Source organism: Neopelma chrysocephalum, unplaced genomic scaffold (assembly GCF_003984885.1).
Source record: "Neopelma chrysocephalum unplaced genomic scaffold, ASM398488v2 Primary Assembly neopelma1_96926, whole genome shotgun sequence".
Taxonomy (NCBI): Eukaryota; Metazoa; Chordata; class Aves; order Passeriformes; family Pipridae; genus Neopelma; species Neopelma chrysocephalum.
In genome coordinates this window covers 466810-490828 of record NW_020925569.1, presented here as the reverse complement: position 1 = coordinate 490828, position 24019 = coordinate 466810, and the positions used below count along the sequence as shown (strand labels likewise).

General features: G+C 36.1%; 1 protein-coding gene across 2 annotated transcripts in view; it reads right to left on the bottom strand.

Moving 5' to 3' along the window:
- Positions 1–4882: 4882 nt before the first annotated feature.
- Positions 4883–24019, bottom strand: part of LOC113960854 (guanine nucleotide-binding protein G(q) subunit alpha-like) — a 131202-nt gene continuing 112065 nt past the window's right edge. The window contains exons 6-7 of one of the 2 annotated variants that reach the window (XM_027670689.1): positions 15017–15170; positions 4883–11466 (exon numbers count right to left, since the gene is read on the bottom strand). In XM_027670689.1, coding sequence (XP_027526490.1) covers positions 11276–11466; positions 15017–15170 — 345 coding nt within the window. In that variant the 3' untranslated portion in view covers positions 4883–11275. The remainder of the gene's footprint in view (positions 11467–15016; positions 15171–24019) is intronic. The other variant, XM_027670688.1, reaches the window with a different exon arrangement.

Genomic DNA, 24019 nt, shown 5'->3' with positions numbered 1-24019 from the left:
TGTGTGTGTGTGTCTGTATGTGTGTGTGTGTGTCTATATGTGTGTGTCTGTGTGTCTGTGTGTGTGTGTGTGTCTGCACACAGCTGCCCGTGTGGGGGCTTCGCAGTGAGGGGAGACGTCCTGTTCTACTTGAGCAGTCGAAGGGTATTGGAACCAAGAGTAGCAATGCATTTGGGGTTCCCCAACTGGAATGGGCCACCCAATGCCCACGAGAAGAGACTTACTCTTGCCACGCTCTCATTCACATCTCAGCTCTCTCCTGCGCGGGCACGAGCCGAGTGTGAAGTGTTGATGACACTGTGAGACCCGGAGCAGGTACCTGGCAGCAGCAGGAGAAGAAAGAGTTTGCCGGAGTGGAAGGAGCGGGCAGAGAAGCGCGGAGGCAGGCGAGGGGCTGTGGAGGTCCCGTGTGGCTGCAGCTGAGGCGGGGGACTGGTGGGGCTGCCGCTGGTGTGGCTGGTGCGCAACGAGGGTGGGCTGGTGAGTGTGTGGCGGAGCCGGTGTAAGGCAGGAGTCGAGTCCTGCGAGGCGTGGAAGTTTGCGCTGGACTGAAAAGCCCAGGTTCGATCCCCACAGTCACCCGGGGACCTTGCCCACCTGTCCGTGTCTCTGGCCAACGCCTCACCCCCACGGGCAGCTCTGCCTTTCCCCATCAGCCTGTCAGGAGCCCGAGCCGAGAGGCTTTGGGCCCACTTTCTCTTGCCTCCCGTTCCCACGGCATTCACAAGTTGCTTCCGGTCTCTTAACCACAGGATTTATGATTTTCTTATAATCCTTGTAGCCTGTGAAACCTAATACCCTTCAGACAGTAGAAAGCCATAGCTGTACTTAGCTGTAAGGTATCAAAAAAGTCAGGCTCTTGTAGAAAACACCTTTAAAATAAACTTGTTTAATTGAAATTGCACACACACACACACACACACACACACACACAAAGATCAAAATACAACTTGTAGTTTTCATTAACATCTATGAAATTACAATTGTCTTACAATATCTTTCTGAAAATTCTTTAAATAGGTAAGCATTATCTGTAAGACTATGGCCCCCTCAGTTATCACAAAATGCCTGATATGCTTGCTATGCCAATAGAAATGTGCATGTACATATAGAAAAATATACTTAAAAGTGTTTGCACCTGTCTCTGATGAAAGATGCAAAATTGTGTGGCCTGGTACTGGCTTTGTGTTAGATTCTTTATGTCACTATCTATATATACCATTTTCTAAGTGTCACAGCTCCTGAATTTATAGCTAGGTTGTATATGCACAGATACATTCTCAAATTGTGTTCTTATTAATGACAACCTTGAAGTCTTGGCAAAATGCCTCAGACTTCACCGTTTTTATTGTTAAAGGAATTTTTAGTAAGTGGCATGATGTGTTCCCCATTGTTGTTTTCCCAGTGTACTTTTGGTCTAAGCATAAGTCAAATAGTTTTCTACAAACTCCCCTCCTCCAGCAACAGTAACTTCACTGTGTGCTTCACAGTCCAGTGTCCTGCTTGTTCTCACTGTAGACCTCAGTATATGGTTAATGGCCATTCTATCATCACCTATTTCTTTTCTCACCACTTGAGAAATCTTAAGTTTGGAAACAACTTTTACAGCATAGAAAGTGTTTTAGGAAGGTATCTTCCCAAAGAACAAATAGCATCTACATATCAAATCCCCCTTGACGTTACAGGCTTGACGTAATTAAAGGTCTGCAGTCAACAGCCAATGGTCATATTCATAAACCTATTGGGCACCTGTAGACTCTAACAATATGACTAAAAACTATCGTCTGGAATGTAAGTGCACAATGTCATCAGTATTCCCGGTTCCTTTGGGAGGGCGTTTTTTTATTTTTCCAATAAAAATGAGTGGGAGGAGGAAAAAAACCCCAGAAAGTGAAAAAGGCAGCTCCGTAGCAGAAAAATTCTTTTGCACTAAAGCAACAGCAGACCTGCTCTTGCTTTGATTGCAGAAACAACAGACACCATGACTTTCTGTTAAAATTTCCACTCTTTAGGACCCTTGGTTCACAGGTGACACAGCATTCCACAGTGACAGATGTACATCAAATAGGAATTTCCCTGTACCCATAAGCATTTTAAATAATGCCACATCGGCCTAAGTCAACCTGCTCAAGATGGACTGCTGTCAATGATGGAAACAAACACTTTATTTAAACTAATGCTTCAACTTCTGTCACTTACAGAACTTCAACTAGCGAGTTGCGTTTGGAAATTTCAGACTATCAGCTCCAAAAGAAGCCTCTTCTGAGAAGCAGATTTCTTTTTCAGAGATGTCATTGGAGTCGAATTTTTACTCAAAAGACCTTCAGGCAGAAAATTTTCCTTCTCCATCTATCTTCCTTCTCCTAAAATGTGCTGGTCACAGAATTACTGAAAGCAAAGACTAAACCAGCATGAATAGACTGCAGAAAATGAAGTCTGTAGCAGCTAAACTTGTATGCCTTTTCATTAATTTCTGGTGGCAAAGACCTGTCTCTTTGCTTGCTGTGCAATAGGAGACTAAATAAAGGTCACACTTGTGGCTCTCTAAGACAGCAAATCAGGACATTTAGTGATGGAGATTTGGGAAAAGGATTCAATTTTCTGATTCTGTAGCCTAGGGTAACACAACTATTCTTTCCTATTTCCATTAGAACAACTGAAGAGTGAAGAAGTAAAAAGACTATTTGCTAAGACATGGAAGCCATAACATTATTTTCTACTGAGAAGACAAACCAAATAACTAAATTATGCATATTTTACAGGTAAACTAGCAAAATTAGTTTCACTTGCATGACTGGGGATGTAAGGTTTGCCTTCCATGCCTTGCAGCATTACACTATTCCCCTCTGTTGCAATTTGGAGGTGGCCATTTTGAGCACTCTGCAATAATATGTATTACTCAACTCTTGAACACCAGAGTAGGGGAGAAAGAACTTCTAACCTGCATTACTTTGTAATGCAAAATGTTTAAAGAAGTCTCAGTTATGCTAACAAAGTATCTCAAACCCAGGTTTGTTTTTTTTTTCCTATTAACCTTGAACAAGTAAATAGACACCCAACAACTCACAAATGGTTTCTCAGTTTACATAAGCTTTTCTCTGCTTAGGAAATTTTTGTGCTCATTTACACTCTACACCATCATCTAGGATGAGCCCTATATTTACCTTCTAGCTGTATAATGCTTTGCTCTTCTGGTTTTAAACCGAGGATTACATTTTGCTATCTACAGTGGAGTTGCTTTTGTTTCATATTAGCAGAAATGAAATCAGCATGTATGAATGTGAATATATATCAAAAGAGAACTGTTTAATCCATAACCACAAAAGTCTTCCACTTGTAGCACCATTTCTATAATTTCTTACAAGAGATTTAAACAACTTCTAGACCATATTAAATATCCATTAAGCTGTTTTTACAGATATTATTTATAACATTATTTGAACACTTCCAACATCTTGTAAAAGAAAACTGATTTCTTCTTAGTACCATCACAGCCTGTTGCAATTTAAGACAAATAGCTCCATCAACTAAATTATAATCATATTATTGATTAATGTGTTAAAAGATTGCTATGCAAGGGAACTATCAAATTTAACTATGTTTATATCTATATCTTCTGCCTCAATTACAACCAGGTTGCTTAACTTTGGTAAAGTGAGATAACTGACGTTCTAAAGCACTTGAAGAAAAACCCTGACAACGGATATTACATCAGTCAGTTTCTCCAACTAAAATAAATCAGGTTCTCCTAAGACATGCTGAGAAAAGTAGACATCAAGACAGTCATAAAAACATTATTCTGCCTTTCCAAAATCAGCACTTATAATAAACCAAGTATTTTGCAGTATGTGGTAACAATGAACTAATCTCTAGTATACAATAATCACACTTGAGTGCACAATAACTGCCAGTTGTTAAGAGACTCCAGATACTTCACTGTGAGATAAATGGAATTTTATTTCTAGGGAGTGATTCTTCTTTATAATAAATATATAAAAGTGCAATATCTTAAATATTTACTGCATGCAAGTAATCTTTTCTTGTTGTTTTTAGCATCATATAAAGTAATCTTATGCAATAATCTCTGCAAGAATACACTTGAACTTATAGTTAAATTAAAGCATCTCTTCAGTTGAGTGCCAGCCTAATCGTTGCATTAACCACCTCATACAGGACTGCAGGAAAAAAAGCAAACTTTCCATAACTTCCTGGCAAACAGTTCTCTATTGACAATGTGAAATGACATACTAAAATAGCTTAATTTGGCTCACATTTGCTACTACATCCTTCAGCTGACTATATTCCAACTACAGTGTTAAAGTTTTGTTTTCTGAAACGCCTGTCCAAAAGGCTAATTGGATCTGCTCCTGATTACAGGAACCTTCTGAAGCTGTTCTTATTCACAATTTGTCTTTAATGCAGCCAGGATAAACAATTCTGTAATGACTACCAGAACTGAATCTGGTAGGTCAAGCAACCTTCTCTTTATGGCAAGCAAGATAAAAGAAAGATACAGAAAAATAATCAGAACAAAATGGCAGGAGGAACAGGAAACAAGATTAAGCAGAAATTGTGTTCCTCTTCAGCTGTATTACACATCACATTTGTTGAATTCTATCAGACCAATTTACATTTAATTCACAAGGATCAGAAAGTATTCTAGAGTGTACATACACAAAGCAATATTGTAGAAGTATTTTCTTTCGATGGCAGGAAGCAATTAATCAGTGTGATAGACGAGTGTGAATTGAGAAGGAAGGAGTGCATTGGACAAGGACACAGCAAACCTTGAATGTCATGCACAGCAGCACAGCATTTTAAATAAGATAGAAAACTTTCGTTTCTTTAAGATCTTACTGGAAATGAACTATTTTTTCTTCCCTTTTTTTTTCTCCCTGTGAGATGAATGAAAGCCCAATTCTTATATTTCTCCATCCTTAACACTAAGGGTGACTTGTTGGCATCAGTCTGACTACAGTTGCATTTAGTCCATATACACAGAAACTGGTGTGAAACTTTAAAGCGGAGTAGGAAAGAGTTCTCCTTTTTCTACAATTTCATTTTTTCTCAGATAAAAATGCAGTCAAGACCTCTCAAAGTGAAAATTGCAACCCTTCCAAGCCAGAATAGCTAATAGCCCCCAGAGGGCATAAAATGAAGGTTTTAGATACTACAGGACTAGGTTTAAAAAGGGGAGGAGTGTTACTCCTTTTTTTCTTCATTTCTAAGCCTTTTGGCCACACAATTCTACCTCTTCCACTTAGTCAGCTTAGCACTTGTTGGAAATATTGGTCAGCCAAATCAGCTGACACCCCTGAAAATTAGATTAGTAAAGCAGCCAAACAAGAAGAGGGTTTGGGTTTCTTTTCACCCAGCTCATTAGCAAAGCAGGAAGGCTGAAATAAGGGAGAGGAAAAATTCCCAGCAGTTGAAAACGGGGAACAGAGGAGGTCTCAGAGGGTAGCTCTTTTTTGTAGCAATGAGCTATGAGAGTGGGGCAGGTGCCTTGATGTCAGATACTGATACCACACGTGCTACTGAGGAGCTGGCAACTGTGTATTTTGTGGCCGTCTACAAATACTCCTAGGTGTTTGGAACAGTATCCTACAAGTGCTCAGCAATCTGGTGAGATGATTGTAATGATCTGATGGCAGGTTTTAATCACAACTATGCACAATTTATCACACAGATAGTTTCTACATCTATTTCACATATCCAACAGTCACCACTGACACTGTATGTTGTTGGCATTATCTTCACTGAGACATAAAGATAAAATAAATCCTTCCCTACTGACCCTTCTCCCTTACATTCTGTAACTGGAAATTAAAATGAGGAATCATTCACTCAAGTCCTTGCTTAGGTAAACTGTTTGCACTCTGGGAATCTTACTTAAACCACTGTGATCATGTAATAGAAAACAAACTCATTTTTGCAACTGGCCTGAAATTCTATTTCTTCGGTAGTGAAGATAGGAGATCCACTGATTGTTGATCAAGTATGAGCCAAACTCCTAAAAAGTAGCACATAGGCATCTTTCCCTTATTCCTGCCACGGCACAGGTGAACAAGACAACCTAAGGAACACCTCGCTCTTGCAGTACTACTGCAATCATCCAAAATCCTTAAGAAATTCACCTGTCCACACAGTCTGAATTTTCTAGTAGTAAGGTATGGGGTTTATTTCTTCTCACCCCCCACTTCTGAGTTTCCATTGTACACAAGCCAAAAATCTCCAAACCTTTAATAATACTGTCAAATTACCATCTCCACTGTAACAAACCTCAAAGGTTTTGAATGTCTGGCTGTAATAAAGATATTCCGGAAATTTTAATATTTAGACAATGATGATGGAGCACACATAATTAAAAATTAATTGTGGAGTAACACATCTATCCACCATTTACTATAACAAGAAGCACTTTGGGAGAACAATAAGCCCAAACAGTATTTCAGAAAAACTACATTTCAGGAATGAAGATACTATAGTACAAAGGTATTGGCCAAAAATACTGTATTTTTAACCAGCAACATTTTTGAGGGGCAGTAACTGTACAATATTAGTTTTTCAAAAAAACTGTTTCTGTCCCTCAAGCAACACACAATACATGCATTTAAATGACACTTTAAGAACAGCAGATATGATATTTACTTTTAAATACTCGAAGTTTTAAAATGCATCTGACACTCCTCCCTATAAAAAAATTAAAACTGGTCAAATAAGGATTTCCTGCAGCATGGTGAATGAGAAACCCAGCAACAGACTTAATCTTAAATTGTATTTTGAGAGAAAAAACCCCCGAATCAACAGATTTACATTAACCTTGATATGGCTGGTTTTATATTTTTGACAATATTTTCAAAATCTATTTTTTTTCCCTGCAGCATGGCTACTGTGAAAAAGCTCAAGTGAAACTCACAGTAAAACCCCTTTAACCAGCTAAATCTTGACCTCAATGCGTTGACTACATAGGAAAGTTTCTTGGTTGACTGACAGAACTCAAAATGTTATGGGTAATCAGAAGACAAAACAGAGGAAGTATCAGCAGCTCCACTTCTCAAACTAAATGTATTGTTTTGCAAGATCTCTACTAAACTAACAAACCGGACAGAGTCAGATGACTTCAGTTGTTTAAAGCCTGTTAAATTTTAGAATTCATGGTTTATATCAAAAGAGGGACCGCCTTTGCAAAATGTCCATTTCTAAAATACCATGGTTAATCACCTATACTAGGACATGTAAATTTCGTAACTTATGTCGGTCTCTCCAAAACATATTTACTTTACTGATTTCTTAACTAGAGGTAGGTCATGTGTAGGCCTTGTTAATATGCTGTGAACACTTCATTAGTTCACTAATGTAATAGTCTGCAGGAAAACCATGCACAGAGCTCCAAAAATAGCAGCACATAATAATAAATTATTGTCTAAATTTATTTTTTTTATGTGGGTTAACATGTCCGTGTTTTCTCCGAATATTTTATTCTTTTGTGAAGAATGTTTAACAAGGGAAGGGTCATGAGGTTGAGTAATCTGAAAGTCTTCTGCACCTTACGGGAGTCTAGCAGTATCTTTATATGCAGCCCTTTTCCCCCATATAGAGTTTTTGCAGATTATGCAGTCAATTCTGACTGTTATCCAGCATTAAAAGTCTCTTCTCCACATTTAAACTTTAAAAAGGGATTCACAATCATGTGGCAGTATGATTAAAAATTACAGTCCATACACCTTGATAATCAAAAGAGACTGAATTATAAAAAGTAAACTGCCCTTATAGCTGCATCATCCTACATCTGTAAGGACAGTGTCAGTTAATTAGTGAAAAAGGCAAGTTCAAGGTTTCTGTAAAACATGTATTACAGCTTTCTTGTGCTAGTGAACATCTAGAATACACAGGTTCCCAAGATGTTTTCCTTCCCTCCTCTCCCATTTATACCATTCAAAGAAAACATAATTTTGGCAAAGTTAAAAGGGTTTCTGTCTTGATGTTTTTGCCTTCAGCTTCATGTTAGAGGCACAAACTTCTGGACTTAAGCACTATAAGGCATAGTAGAAACCACCAATTAAAACAACAGCACCACCACCACCACAATGGAATATACTACAGGTGGGAACAGCTGTGTCATTTAAAAAGAAAATGTTTTTGTAAACTGTCACACTGCAATGCTGTGTTAGATGATTCATGTAAAGCTTGCCTTGGCATGCTGAATATCTTTTTTTCCAGAACATGCTCAAATGATCTAAACACTGCCACAGGTTCAACTCACCTAAAAAATACCAGAAAATAGCCCAGTGGCACACACTCTTGAAAACTTTTGCAATCACAATATAACTATAAAGCATGAGTAAACTTCTGTTTTGTTTTTATACAAAACTCCGAACCACATTTCCTGTTCCCCCACCCAATATCTCATAAGAAAAAAAAAATTAAAAATGCCCAAACTTTTGTTAGACACCACTGTCTGGTGTGGCTTTTTGTCTGTTTGGTGTTTTTACCTTCCCCCCTCCTTTTTCTTTTCTTTTTTTTTGGCCACAGTTCCATTTATAGCACTGAATCCAGTGTGAGCAATGTATTCCCAGGTTAAAAGAAGGGATATTATCAACAGTGGAACTGTGAAATCAGAAGCTCTGTTGAATTTATAGGAAGATCAGGACCAATTTTGTTAAGCTGTACGTAAGAAAGAGTCACTGTTTTGATCCCCTATTCAGAATGTCAGCGTTACTTTTAAATAAAATGCTTTTAACTCCTTAAAATTGTTAATTATAGTGGCTGTTTGGTTGTTGTTGTTATTCATAAAGTTTCTGCAGTTTCTGAAAGACTGATTAATTGATCTGATGTTTTATATTTTATCATGGTATTTTTAGGGCAACAGCATACACACATTAGTACTTATATACAATGGTTTGAAATATCTCTAGATTTACTTTTCCAATAAATCCTATCAGAAAAGTAAAAGTAACCTAATGTGAATCTGATAAATAAAAATTTGATTTATATATAAAGCTTATGTTCCAATTAGAGATATAATGGCCTAAGTTCTCTAATAAGATTGTTTTCTACAACTGTATAAAGCCCTGACAAGATTTAAACATTGTTTTGAATGTGAATGACCTCTGTCTGGGTGTCTCCAATTTACTCCTACTCAGGAATATGGAAATGATTTTATACAGCACGATGCTAGTACCGCTCTGTACTATAGTATTTTGTTTTGTAAATAAAAACAACAAATCCCTAGTCAGAAATAAACTGACAAAATTTACATTCTTCTCTCTTAAAAAAGTAAATAAAATAACATTATTTAAAATGTGAATTAGCTATGAGACATACAATACAATTACATAGATACATATCAATACAGCACATTCAATTTGCCAAAAATTAATGATTACAAAGCCAATATGGATGCTGCCATATATATATATATATATGTATGTACAATGATTATAGCATTCATAATTGCACTATACCTACAACCAGTTTTAAATTACAAGGTGTTTTAAGAGGGAGCAAAAAATAGCAACTGTTCTTGTTATTGTTGTTTTGGAATTGGGAGGGTTAAGGATGAAAAATGCCTCATTAGTACTTATTGTTAACTCTGGTAATCAACTAAGAAGCCATTCTTTTTTTCCACTTCCCATCTGCTGCTATGTGGCTGCAATTTCTGTGTTAAGTGCACTCTAGTGCTACTTTGCATTGCAAATAATAAATCCAATTACAAGTCTGAACTCCGAGTTTCCTAGAGCTTGCTAGCAATCATGCACCTAGTCAAAAAACACCTTTCAACCTGCAGAATAAATGCTCATCTACGTGTGCTGCATTTTTGTTGTTAAAAAGTTGCACGTTTAAATTTAAAGAATTATTTTCTCACTGCTTCATTTACATTTACAAATCTCTTCTAAAGAACATTGAGAGAGGCTCTTTTGCATGAAAGCTTATCAAATGCCTGTGAATTAGTTAACAAGAACCTTATCAAGAAAGGTTCCTGAATATGATCTCTCATTAATACTTTTGTGTTATACAACTAAAGGTGCCTTGAAATTATTATGGAAAACAACCTCATGTCTTAATTGACAAAGGGAGAGATCTAAACTGTTTTTAAATCAGTAGACCACATGCATGTGCATGTTCATAGCATATTCACTTACACTGTTGGTTTTGGCATTAGAAAATGGAACACCTTCTAAAAAAGGGAACACATGAGCTAAAACTGTGTGTGTTAATCATTTGGCAGTTGACTCAATCAGGTCAGTTCCCAACCCCTCTGTTTGGCATTTCAATCAGTATCTTGTTTCAAGAGCACTGGTTTTATAAAAAGCCAGATTTGGCAACATGAATTTTGTACAATAAAAATAATTTTTCTACTGTGGAAAAAGAACACTTAAAAAAGCTCTAACTTAAGAAAAAACACACCACAAAACTGAGAAAAAACAACACTGTTTCAGGCTGTAGCCACTGGGGAAACTGTAGTGTCTGACTTTTCTATTTGGCATCTGTAAATAAAAGAAGAGACAAAAAAATGGCACATGGCAACTAAAAAGAGATTCTAACATATTCATAACAATAATGAAATAACTGTGTCTTAATTATTTCATTATTGTCTTCTGTGCACCTTTCTGAACTGTAAAATTACGGATAAATTTAATATCCTTAGACAATAGTAATTCTACTTTGTAATCCCAATCTTCTAGTCTCAAAGTGAAAGACAGAATGAAGACAGCCATGTAAAGAATTTAAAAATCACAATATCAATACTTTTTGATCCTTCAGAGAAAGTACATACTGTAAAATTACAATGACTGATGACTTAAATTGTGATAATACTACTTTCCTGACCAAATCACCCAACAGAAAATATTTCACCCAGGAATGCAACTGGGGAAAAAAAGGCCATTGTACCTTGTAAAACATAAGAGGAGAAGGAAAGGAGGAGGCGAGAAAGGGTTAGGGAAAGAGGAAATCAGCTTGATTTTGCTTCAATAGCAAAAAACTGCTATCCTTTGTAAATGTATGACTGAGAATTTGAAACACATTGAGTCACAAGGTTTTGCCTAAAAAAATGAGGAAATGTGCTGTGAATGTACTTCAGCATCTTTTGTTTTTCCTCCGTATAGTTTAAATAAAATCATAATATTAACTACAAACTCTGTGGACATTCACAGAGTCCAGGCCGGCAATAAATTAGTATTATGCAAATTGTTTTCACAGATTATAATACAGTCCCTCTTGTGTATCTTCAATCATGGAAAGTTGGTTTTGGAGGACCCCCCAGGCACAGTTAGACCAGGTTGTACTCCTTCAGGTTTAACTGTAGGATTGTGTCCTTGACCGCAGCGAAGACGAAGCGGATGTTCTCTGTGTCTGTAGCACATGTGAAGTGAGAGTAGATAATTTTGTCACTGTCTGGATTCAGGTCTACGAACATCTTCAGGATGAACTCTCGTGCTGCCTGTGCATCCCGCTGTGGTCCTGTAAGAAAAAAAATTCCATTTTTTTAAAAGTCAATTTCATATTTCAAGTTCTTTAAAAGAAAACAAGGCTCAGTCTGTGCTCCTCATGTAAGAGACGGTGGGGAATCTTTTACTCATCAATAATATCATATACTGGCTACTTTCTTTGGGGTAGGAACTATTAAAAATAAAGAAGGAATTGTCAGAAGTTCACCAACTCAGAGCTGCTCTTTTCTTGCTAACTATCCTCATTCTTCACTAAGAGAAATCAGTTGTTTAAAACAAGTGAGCTGTAAATGAACAGAATGAAAACAAAAAAAATTAGCTATATTATTAAATCTTTAAAAATGCTAATAGAATTGGTGAATGTTCTAAACCTGCTATATTTAAATTAGACTTCAGTTATTTTAGCCCTGCAAGATTCACTAGTTTTATGCGGATTTCAATAAGAACCATAGTGAAGTTATATTCTGGACTGGTCTGACACCGTTACCAATAGAACTTAATTTACTTTAAGGGATAATAAAACACACGTGCTCTCCAGTTGAAGCTGTTGATTGCAAAAGGCTCATGTTCTAACTGATTACTTGTTTTTTACATTATATATGTTAATGATCCTATCAGATCTAAATTAAGGTTTTAACTCTCAGAAGGACAGAGAGTCAATGTAACCAACCTACATTTTCAGCTTAAAAGAATACAGAAGGTAATGACTTCCAGCCTAGAACAGTGAGGATTCATTCATGTTCACAGCCAAAAGAGCAGTGCAGACGCAAGAACACAAGCCACATGCTGCTGAATTCTCTTCCATTATTCCAGTGCTGCCTACAGAAGCCACTGTTCCCTTGCTCTCCTGTTTCTGGAACGTGAGTTTCTACAGAACACACATTTTCTATACTCTTGCCTCTTCCTACTCTCTTCATCTGTCCTGTTGTTAAATGGCAATATAAATATATACATAAAATATAAATATAAATATAAATATAAATATAAATATAAATATAAATATAAATACAGCAGCCGGCTGTTATGAGTGGCTCTGTCCTTCAGTAATTACAAAATCTATACTTTGTGGGTCAGCACATGTCCACATATTTTTCAACAACTGGATAATAGAACTTATTTTTAATACTTCAAGCTTATAATTGCTAATATTTCCAATGTGGATAACCCTATAAAATTTAGGAAAAGAATGTATGGATGAGAAATCACGTACTTTCTTGTGTGCTGCAAATCCATGTGGACGGGGTGTAAGATTCTGCAATATACGGGTGTATGCGCCGTGAACAGATGTACATACATGCTCATACAAACACAGATGACATCATCACTTCTACAGCTTCAAAAACACAACACACTAGCCTTTCGCTTGGCCACCCATACTATAAAGAGCAGCAGTATTAAGTCTCACAATAGCACAAATAAATCTCCAGTATTTTTGAAGAAAACTTTTTGACTTTCAAAGACAATGATTTCTTCAAAATAAACCACCTAATTTTTTAAACAGTTTCCTAGAATTTTGTTAAACAGTTTCACGGTAGCTAGACACAGTGCTGTCTCAAAATCCATTAGGTTATTCAAAGCCTATACCCAAATCTGCTTACTTAATCATACCTCTATGATTATATATATACATTATTTAAACTTTTATTTGACTGAGGTTCAAGTATCGAAAAATGAGCTTAGAAAGTACGTTTATGACCTCAGGACTTTAGAAAAAAAAAATAGAATGAGTTAGTGTTAAATTCAGACTGCAAAGTGGTTCTGATCTAAATAATATGGACACTTGGAAAAGAATTATCATATAAATTAGTAGGTTTCCTGTCTACTGCTCTAATCAGCAGTTCTTGAAGGCTGTCTCTATATGATACATTCAAGATCTACATAAGAAGTACTACACCAGGATTTTTCTCTTCTTTTCCTCCCAACTATAGCCCCTCCTCTCTCCCTCTCCCAGCTCTTCATTCCAGTCTTTGAGTCAGTTTTCTAGTAAGAGCCATACAAGGATGTCTTCATGCAATCCACAGACACATGAGCATGCATTGGTCCTCCTTCCAATGCTCTTACAATGCACTGTGCAGCAGAACTGGTTAGCTTGATTTAATCCATCCAATTTGGCATTGTGGCCAGCAGTTCTCATCCCTATGCTACCTTCTCCCTTGTGCAGAAAAACAGAGAGAATTGATCCAGCTGAAAAATACCTAATTCTGATACCTTCCTCAGATCTTCCCACTTCCCACATCCTCAGTGTGCTGGACAGAAGACGAGATCACATGGTGACCTCTGCAAGCCACAGACCCAACTCTGTCACCGGAAGTAATCAAATCAAACCATAACCTTGCCTCTGGAGTTAAGTCCTGAAAGATCTGTAGAATTAAGAGACAAGGACTCTTGAAGACTTCCAGGTCTTGACTCCAACAACCCTGTACCAGTCCATAATCTTTTTTTCCCTTCATTAATGGCAAAGGACAGGGGAAACAGACTTTCTATGAACTGAGCCACTGAGTTCTATCTGGGTTTTTTTCAAGACAAGCATTTGTTAACACCTGAGTGGTGACAACTGCTGAGCGGATCGTAGGGTCTTCTCACCTTCAGGATGCCACCTAGGGAACTTGTCACACAAATTAAATTCCAAAGAACAAGCATATTTCTATTCAACTGCTAGTTCTCTTCTATATAGTACCATGAAACTAAATTTTCACTGACTCACAAATAATATGGTCTGATCCTGAAGGCTGTCAATTGTTCCCTTTCCCTTTAACAGAACACAAAATGTACATTTTTCCTGTTATTACTTTCCGTATTTGTACATGAGAGTTTTAATCTTTTTCTCAGCTTACCAATCAGCTATTCACTTCCTGGTGGGACAAAATCAATTTTCTTTTTTGAAAAATAGGAACATTTAGTTCTCTAGACCTCTTATACTACATGAGTTTGATTTTTCTCTGTTACCAAGGTCTCCTTCACTCAGTTACCTCAAAATGCTTAGTTTTCCTCTCAGAAGAACTTTCTGAAAGCACAGCTTTAGTAAAAACACTTATACAACACACAATTCTTTTTATGGACAAGCACATTAAGATTCACATAATTAATGTAAAATTAAAATAAACTAAAAGGTACAATGAAAGGGTGTAAGGGGTGGCACTTGTTTATCTGAGTGTTACAGAGTGTTTATGACACTTCCCCTTAGGTATTCAACCTTACAAAAAAACAAACCTCAAAAAATCAAAAGTATGGATGACTACGTGTACAACTGAGGAATGCATTTTATCTATTTTTAATGTTTACACTTCAATTTAAACCCTTCCCCCCTCCAAAAAAGGACAGAATGCGGTTCACTATAATTTCCCACTAAAGGTTTTGCCATGCCACCCGCAACCAATTACAGAATAAAATGAAAATCTAGCAGTCTAAAAATCAACAACAGTTCCATCACATTTTACCTTTTTTTTTCTTGAAGGAGTAAAATATATCAAAGGATCTATCTATCTAGCATTTGGACATAGCTACTACAATTTGCCATTGCTGCAGGGTAAACAGAGTATGAACTCTGATGTCATTATACTTACCGTCATACTCTGGAAAATAATCAACTAGATGGGAGTACATAATTTTCTCCTCTAATAGATCTTTTTTATTTAAGAACAGAATAACTGAAGAATTCTGGAACCACGGATACGTGATAATTGTCCTAAAGAGTGCTTTGCTTTCTTCCATTCGATTCTGGAATAAAAAAAAGAGCAGAATTTTGGTGGTCGTGAATTAATTTTTTCAGTAACTTTATGCATTTTCACTTTATTTGGTAAAAGGATCCATTTCATTTTTTGCACTTTCCTGCTGATATAGAAGGTTCAAGTAATTTAATCAAAGTAACAAGCAAGCAGTTCATTAAATATGCAAGCATTTTCCTTCTGCAAATTCAACTGCTGAAGCATAAGTATTCTTTAAAACACTAGTCATGAACATGAAAGTTGTAACAGGTACATTTGTAAAGTCTGAGTATGCACTGGTGGTTATTGAAAAGTGATTAATGGTATGGACAAGTACAGCACCACAAGACATAATAACCAATTTAAGGTTTAATACATTATTTATTTTACATGCCTTTGAATATTTTGAGTGTAGAGTTGAGTAGTTCTTAGAGATCACCTTAAAATAACTGCAAGCAAATTTGGAACCTGAGAACATTTTGTCAACACCAAAACCTTATGACATAAATTTTAAAAAATTCTAATTTGCTAAATTTGTTTCTAACATCACTGGATTACCCTTTAATTCTTTAACCGCTCCTGAAACCACTTTTCGTTGTAGCTGTAATGTCAGTAAAGCTGACTCTATCTGTAATATTCTTCTGTCATTGTAGAATATGTTACAATTTGATTAGTTCTGAAGAACTTAAGTTGACATGACATGGTTAATACAGAGTCATAACAAACATGGTCCAAAACACAGGAACTAACTTACTTTTTTCATTATTATTATTTAAAGCTGCAGCACCCTGAAAAAGCCTGTTTTACCACCGAATGGGGCTTCAGAGAATGGCAAGGTGAATCCTGCAGATTCTGCTGTTGCTGAGCCATACAACAAGCTGTCAGATAACTCTGACAGTTTTGCTATAACTACACCTTTACTGCCATTAATTTGCATTTTAAAGAGGCAAACATAAACATGAACAGGAACTTAAAAACCCAAACTTAAAACAACAAAACAAAACAAAAAACAAACTGCAAACCAATTCAATTTTGTAGTAAAAGTCAATGATTTGTTCTCATATATTACCCCAGAATCTTCATGTAATTTATTAAACTTTATTGCATGTTGTTGTGGTGAGTGAAAATAAATAGCTGAATTTATATATTAAAAAACTAACGTGAGGAATAAAACATTTGCTTTCACGCACTCGGATCTCATGACTCGTATTGATTTAAATGGTGCCAGGATTTCATTCCGAAAGGAGAAAAACTCAAATGTCAACACAGTTGAACATAAAACCTAAGTCCTTAGACTAATTGTTAATCAGACCATATTTTCTTCTCAAAGTTCTATGCAGACCTCTTCTCTAAAGAAGATGTTACAGAAAGGCAATGGGAACTACCTAGTTTTGACTTTTATAACTTGATGAAAAAAAGAAGGCAATGTAAACTTACAAACTACTGGTTAGATTATAAATATTTACCTAAACTTCTTAATTCTTGGTATCTTCTAATGTGACACTTAGAAGGTAAAACAGTGTAGTGACTCAATTGGAAGTGTTCTTTCACAGTAAATTTATAAGCTATTTGTAACTTCTCAATAAGAAAAGTGCAAGGAAAACACAAACTAATTACTTACCTAGAAAAAATGTTCCTACTTTTCACCCTTCAAATGGACTGTAATATTTTCATCTACAGTGCTGTTTTTTTCCCATATACACAACATAGAATTGAAAAGACAAAATAAATAAATCTATTTGGATAAACTTACAACCCTTCCTCCAGCAAAGCTCAAGAAAACCATGTTTTGCAAACACTGTTATTAGCCCCAGAGCTCATTTTCATTTTCGATTTGAAAGGGATGCCAAACAAGATGAAGCAGAAAATGTATGCAGACTAAAGCTGCATTGACATGCATAAAACAATTTCTGGCACCCAATCAGCTGAAAAACGAACTCTCTAATTGCTACATATAACAAAAATACAAAGAAACATACACAACCAAGACAAAAATACCGTGTCTTCAGTGTAAGATGAGCATGTCTTATATATTAATTATTAATTCTGTATAACATGAATTGAATTCCACAGCCACTTTTTTCCTATTATCAATTTATAAATGTCTCTCAAGTCCTTTCATGCTTGGTTTGAGGCATTTGACTTAAACCTCTCCTTGACAAGACATGTAGTAAAGATTTCACTCCAACAAGAGATCAGAGAAAAAGCAGGTTTTCATTATTTTAAAAATAGTTCAATTAATTCACAACCTATCTGTGTGAAAAAAAAAAAAAGATACTACTTAGAAGGAAGTGTAAAAGAGCTGCAGCAGAAAAATAATGTAACATCAAAGAAAATAATCACAGCCTTGAGAAATTTACAGGAGTGATTGACATGTGCGGTCTAATACAACTGAAGGAAATGCTTGGTTATTTCAGAAAAGATACATAGTTGAGGATGTCAGTAACTAAAGCAAATAAAACACTACTAGATTATCCTACCCTCATTCACTCCACTGTATTCTTTAGTGTAGTAAAAGTCTTACTTCATACAGAAGCTACTTGCTTCCAGAAGCCGATTGTTCCAACTGTCATCCAGTTAACTGTATTTCCAGGAAGAGCCAGGTTAAATCTGAATCTACTCCTGATTCTGGGAGAATAGGCTTTAAAGACTCAGCAGCAGTAGATTGTTACCCTTGCTAATTTTGTATTAAATTATCCACTCCTAAACAAAATTAAATGGAAGTCAGAGAACTGTGGAAATTATAAAAAAATGTACATTACATTGCCAGAGGCCACTGAAGTAGAATTATTTCTTAAGAGTATAAGAATCATGCCCTATACAGCTATAACAGATGAGGATACTGGAAAAGTAAAACTGTTGCCAGATGAAGAACTATTTGCTTAGCTGGTGGGGAAAATACAATGCTTATTCTTAAAAATCCCTAGCCTATGGAACGGCACAATAATTATTTTTTAGGATCATGTTAAACATTAACCAAGAAGAGAAATGGGAGAGTAACAAGCCTAGGAACGCTAACTAAGCTCCATATTTGGGAAGTATGACCAGTTCATTGTGCGGTCAGCTGTAACTTTTCAGTCTATGACCACCAGAGGGACTCTCGAGACAGAAGAACACGTGCAAAGAGGAGGGAACATATGTTAACGATTTTGAAGAAATTATTATCATCAGTATTTTTCTTCTGGGAAAACCAATGAATATGTATGTAAAAAACAGTATATAAACAGGAGCTTTTCTATACTCGGTATGCACAAAACTCTTGAAAGTATTCCCCGTGCATCCGGCACCAAATAAAGAATACCTGCTTTCTAGTACTGAAATTGTATGTTAGAGAATTTACTTTTTTGACCATTTTTCTGTAACAAGACAGTGAAGTGTCTTGCACACCAAATGGTAGTTCAAACAAACAGTAATTATCTCAGTATAGGGATTATTTCAAAGTGTACATCACTACAAAATGGCCCTTACTGCACCTCCATCTGCAGAATGACATGAACTGCAGGGATTACAACATTGGGAAGGCTGAAGACACCTTTTCTAAGGAGCTGACAAAGGATGACAAGCTGTCTAAATCAGTTAAGAAATAGGACACTCTCATTAAGATCCATAATTGACAGGTCTATGAATTTCCATGATTCTTCTCAAGGAAGAGAACACACTATGTTCTGCCTTTACGACAGAAGTATGGAAAAAAGAATTAGGCTAACACTGGTTATTTTCTCTGAATGTGTGCCACATTGCCATGCTCCACAAAGAAATATGCCTTCACAAAAGATGTATGTAATAAGACTGTAGTATTAGAAATTTAAAAGAAATCAGATTAGTATCAACATTCACTTTTAAGTAGTTCTTCCCAAGAGCCAAGCTTCTAAATTCTCTGCACTAAGATATTTGGACACCATTATTCGGAGAAGACTGTTGCCTTTATGTCACCAGAAACCACTCATTATAAAATCAGAAACAGTAACTTACAGTTTAGCTCCAAAATCACACTCTTCATGTAACAATACACATTCAGGGCCTGGCTACCTGGATGGTTTCCAAATAAAGGCTAGGTCCATAAGAGCTAAAAACACTACAATTAGATGATGACAGTTACTATTCATAACCTAAGAGAACATAGAGGGGATGATTATGTACTTACACACTAGAAGGGATGCTGCTGCACTGCTCATACAATTAAGCACCATACAACATTGAATGAATAACAACCCCTCCTATAATTTGTTTAAATATAACCATCTGACAGTGACTATCGCACATCTTGGAAGGCTTGGTTGGCAGGAAGGCATTTCTAAAGTTCACCTATGTTAGTCTTTCACTTCAGTAGGTCTAATGACACATGGGAGCATGTCAGTCATGGCTTTGCCTTGGGAAGTCTTGAAAGCCTGTACAGACGGATTTCAGTAACTCTCTAATTTCCCTGTCCCCCTGCTAAACTAACACCCAAGGGAACTTCCCAAGCCACAATCTAGTTATATTGTCCATCTCAAAAAGTTCAGCTCCATGGCACTCCTTCAATTCCACAAATACTTGTTGGCAAGTATTAGTGTCTTGCTCACTAGACTAAACAAGCTTAGGTCTCTCACCCTGTCTTGACAGAACATGGGCTCTGGACCTTTCATGCTTTTCCCAACAGATTACGTGACCACGAAATTGCATATATAAACCCTCTGCAAATTATTTCAAAATTGTGTTAAAGATGGTGAACTGACATTTTGATATTTTGTCATTCAGATGTGTACTCTGTAGATGTTTTGCAGGAATTGTAAGATGGCCTAGAGATTTTCAAGTAGATTTTACCTGCCTGAGCAGATGAAGCAATACAGGTTCTCAGTTCACCATAACAGATCAAACATTCTAAGACAGTTTCGTTATTTCATTTTACTATGACTCATGGATTAAGCAAAAAATAAGAAGCAATTTATTTTTTTGACTAATCAGTCTCTGCTTAACCTTCTGCAGTCTTTATCTCTCTATCCAATTTCTTTGAGCCATTCAGCTTTTATGGATGCCACAGCAGATAAAACAATTTTTGTTCAAAATTAATTCCTCCAACAATACTGCTTATTATCCTCTAAGCTTTCTCTTTAACTGATTTTCTGTTACTATGACCTCACTCCTTTGCATGCTCACTATTTTCCTTATCTTAAATACATATGTAACATTATTGCCATAATATTTTTAATCAGTTTAATTACAGAAAGTCTGATACGATGATATGGTTGAACTACTATTCTGAAAAACACTTGTCATTTACAGGATGCACTTTTCTTATGTAAAAAACAGTTTCATGTTACAGTAATTTTACTGGAAGTTGGGATAGGATTACAAGGGAGTATAGAAAGAGTTCAGCATTGGGGACCTGACCTTCTGTCAGATGCAATGTGAAGGAAGCTTTGCCAAACCAAGCACGACAGTGTGGCTCTTCAAAAAAGGAACAGCAGCAGGGGCGAGCAGGCAGTATTTAACAGTTTGTCCAAGTACCTGATTTAATGTTATAAGCCAGCTCTATCTCATCAAGTTGCTTCCAGAAAAACCTTATTTCAATTTCAATAGAAAAGGATGCAGATAGAAACTTGTGAATAATTATTGTACAGAAATGTGCAGCTGGAGCTGGCTCAAGGCTTTCTCAGTAGCTGACAGCCATTCTCAGCAGTGAAGCCAAGCTTCAACAGCAACCGCTGTCCAGCAGCAGCAAGAGTTCACCATAGCCTCCCTGGCTTTGCACAGGGAAAATTAGCAGGAGGATTACTGATCAACAAGATCTGCTGGTCTGGGTAACTTCCCTGTTCTGCTTTTGTCTGCAGTCAGTCCCAAACTGCATAAAAACATTGCTATTGCCAGCTATTCCTCCTGTATAAGAAATACAGAAGACAAACTCCAAAAGTGAGTAAAAATTTGGTAACTATAAACAGATGATATAATCTTGGACAAGAGTATTCCAATTTTTTAATACACATCAAGAAAAAACACTGTACTTACTAATGAATCACAGGACCATCCAATTTTATGACTAGAAGCAAGCTTTTATGAAACAAAAATAACATGAAATTTCTTTCTACCATGTACCTTTTCTACCTCTTGTTATATAAAAGATTTTATGTTGAAATCTTTTTCTATGATCATTAAACATTAAACCAAACACAACTAAATGTATAAATCAAGTTTTCTCACAATTTTATTCAAATGAAAACTCTTACTCTTCCTTAATTTTTAGTGGGTTAAAAAGGAATATACTTCCTTTTTTTTTTTTAAATACCTACACTTTCAGTTTTCATGTTAAAATGAAGGATTTCTAGTTTGGATTTACGTATTGAAATTCTCCTTGCTATCTGTTGCTCCGGAAAAATATGCGATTACTCCTGCAATTAGAGAAATAACAGAAATTGGCATAAATTATAAGCACCTGATTCTAAAATGCCAAATCTCGAATAATACCAAAATAGCATTTAAGAGCTGTATCAGCTGGTACCCAGTGAAGGGAAAGCAACAATTCCCAGCTAACAAACAGTGCTTTGACAGAAAAGACCGAGTACAATATTAATCTGAAACAAGAGAGATGCAGTAGTGGAGTTTCACCCACTACTGTCTTTAGGATTGTCTAGAGTGCCATATAGTGGGTGTACTGTTTCTTACACACCAAACAAAAAATGTAGCAATTACTTGCTTCTTAAAAAATTGTTAGCAATTTAGGTAGTGCCACTTAACAAAATCAGGATTTCACAAATTTGGAGGACTAAGTTTTGTTGAAATGCTGTGATAGAGAAGGTGGTGAGGAAGTAAATAAGATGGATTTTTCAGTGAAAAACTTGTACTGCACACATAACTTGTGCATGGTGGTAAAAATGCTTATTTGAGTGAGAGCACATTCGGAGATGATAACTGTAGAGAAGGAGGTACTCACACAAGAGAGCTTCGAGGTTAGTATTTCAGAAGTTGTTTAGTGTCACAGTAATTGACTCTACTATTTTAATTGACAAAATCTTGTGTAAATGCTTTTGTGTGAAAGTCTGTATTAACTAGGAATGCCTCCATTATCCAAGTAAGACTCCCAGCAATTATTCTAGTAGAAGCAATGTCTAGCTGCACACAAAAGACCTACAGTGTATTTATTTGCTAAAAATTTGATACAGTTGCTATGCAAAAGTTAGGAAATAACAGAGGAAATCAGGAAATGAGAGGCAAGTGAAGAGTCCTGAACTATGTAAAAAAGTAAATACAGTAAATCAAAACTGAAACTGCTTCACATTTTTGCCACCAGTATGAAGTATAATCTTGCAGCTCTACTGCTGTAAACTAAAAAATTGCAATGGTTGTATAAATATTTTGATAAGTAACTCAAATGCAGTGAGAGGCAACTTCAAACACAAAGCTCAGGAATAATTCCTTTATTTTGTTCACTGCTCTTGAATCTTTCTGCAAACGAGCCTTAAAAAAAAAAAAAAGCTTCTGGTAGAGGACTGGGAAGACATCTCTGCAGATGTGAACCGTATTTTAAGTTACCTGGGAGAGGAACTCTCACCTCTCCAACAACTTGAATTTGCAACACTGGCAAATACATGGCAATTTTATGTACCTAGCAGAGGCAGAGATGAAGGAACTGTCAGCTAAAATATATCAAATGAACATGTTCAATAGCCACCAAAACACAAAAATATTGTCCAATACCAAAATGGTCTATAACGTGGTAAAAAAACCCCACAGTCCACACATTGCTGTTAAGTGTTTCTTAAATAAAAAAATAGCTCTTAAATTATTTTTCATGAAATAACATGAATGCCAGAATAATCAGCTTTTCATTAAAACTTAAATATATTTGAGAAAAATAAGTGAAAATATTTTAAAATTAAATTGTCACTGAATAAAGCTCTTTTCTCAACAGTTCTGACACTGGTTATTCAGAAAAAAAAAAGGCAGTCATCCTTGCCAGCAATTGCTGCCAATAGCAACATTTACCAGCAGCATTTCTGGCAGCCTCTGTAAGCCAGATGATGATTATTCAACCCCCCGTTTCCATTATGAACTACCCACTTTAACAAAAGAGAGAAGAGAGAGGCTCTGACTCTTCCTTATGCAAATCTTTCCCACATTCAAAAGGTTCTTTATCCACAAGCCAAAAATAAATATGCACTTGTGTGAACAGGTATGAACAGATAAAATACATACAGCAACAAGGTCTGGCACAGCTGTTATTTTCTCTAGTTACCAAATGAGCAATCAGTTCTGGAGATTTGATTTCCCGTAGGAAAAAATATTAATAATTATGAAGGTCATTTGAGGATTTTCATTCTAACTGGGAGTTCATATTACCCCTCTACCCTATGCTCAATTGTTCTGGATTGCTGGTTGTCGATGAAAAATCAGCCAACTGAAGTATTACATTTAATCACAATGTAGAAAAAGAGAAGTGCTCTGATCTCAGAATTGTTTTCTTTCAAACTTCATGCTAAGCCATGTATGACTATGTGAATAAAGAACACAAAGTGCTGGAAGACAAGTGGGAGCATGCCCGGAGGTGAACAGCAAGATAGTTTTGATGAAAAAATGAAATATGTTGTTCGGATAATTGCCTCCATAAAGAGTGAAAGTACTCTGAACTCTGTGGCATCATCCTATTTCTTATTTTTGTCCCACATCAAAAAAAAGTGTGACTGGAACATTGTACCAATTTGTCACCCATTAACAGATATCACAGATGAACACTACTCATTCTGCAGATGTATTTTTGCTCAGATTCAAAATGTAAGCATGTATGCCTGCATCTATGTACCTGTATACACACAAATGAGTTAGTAAAAATACCTATCCTGGGTTTCATGTTATTATTTTAATGAATTAGACTTTAACTGGAATATTTTT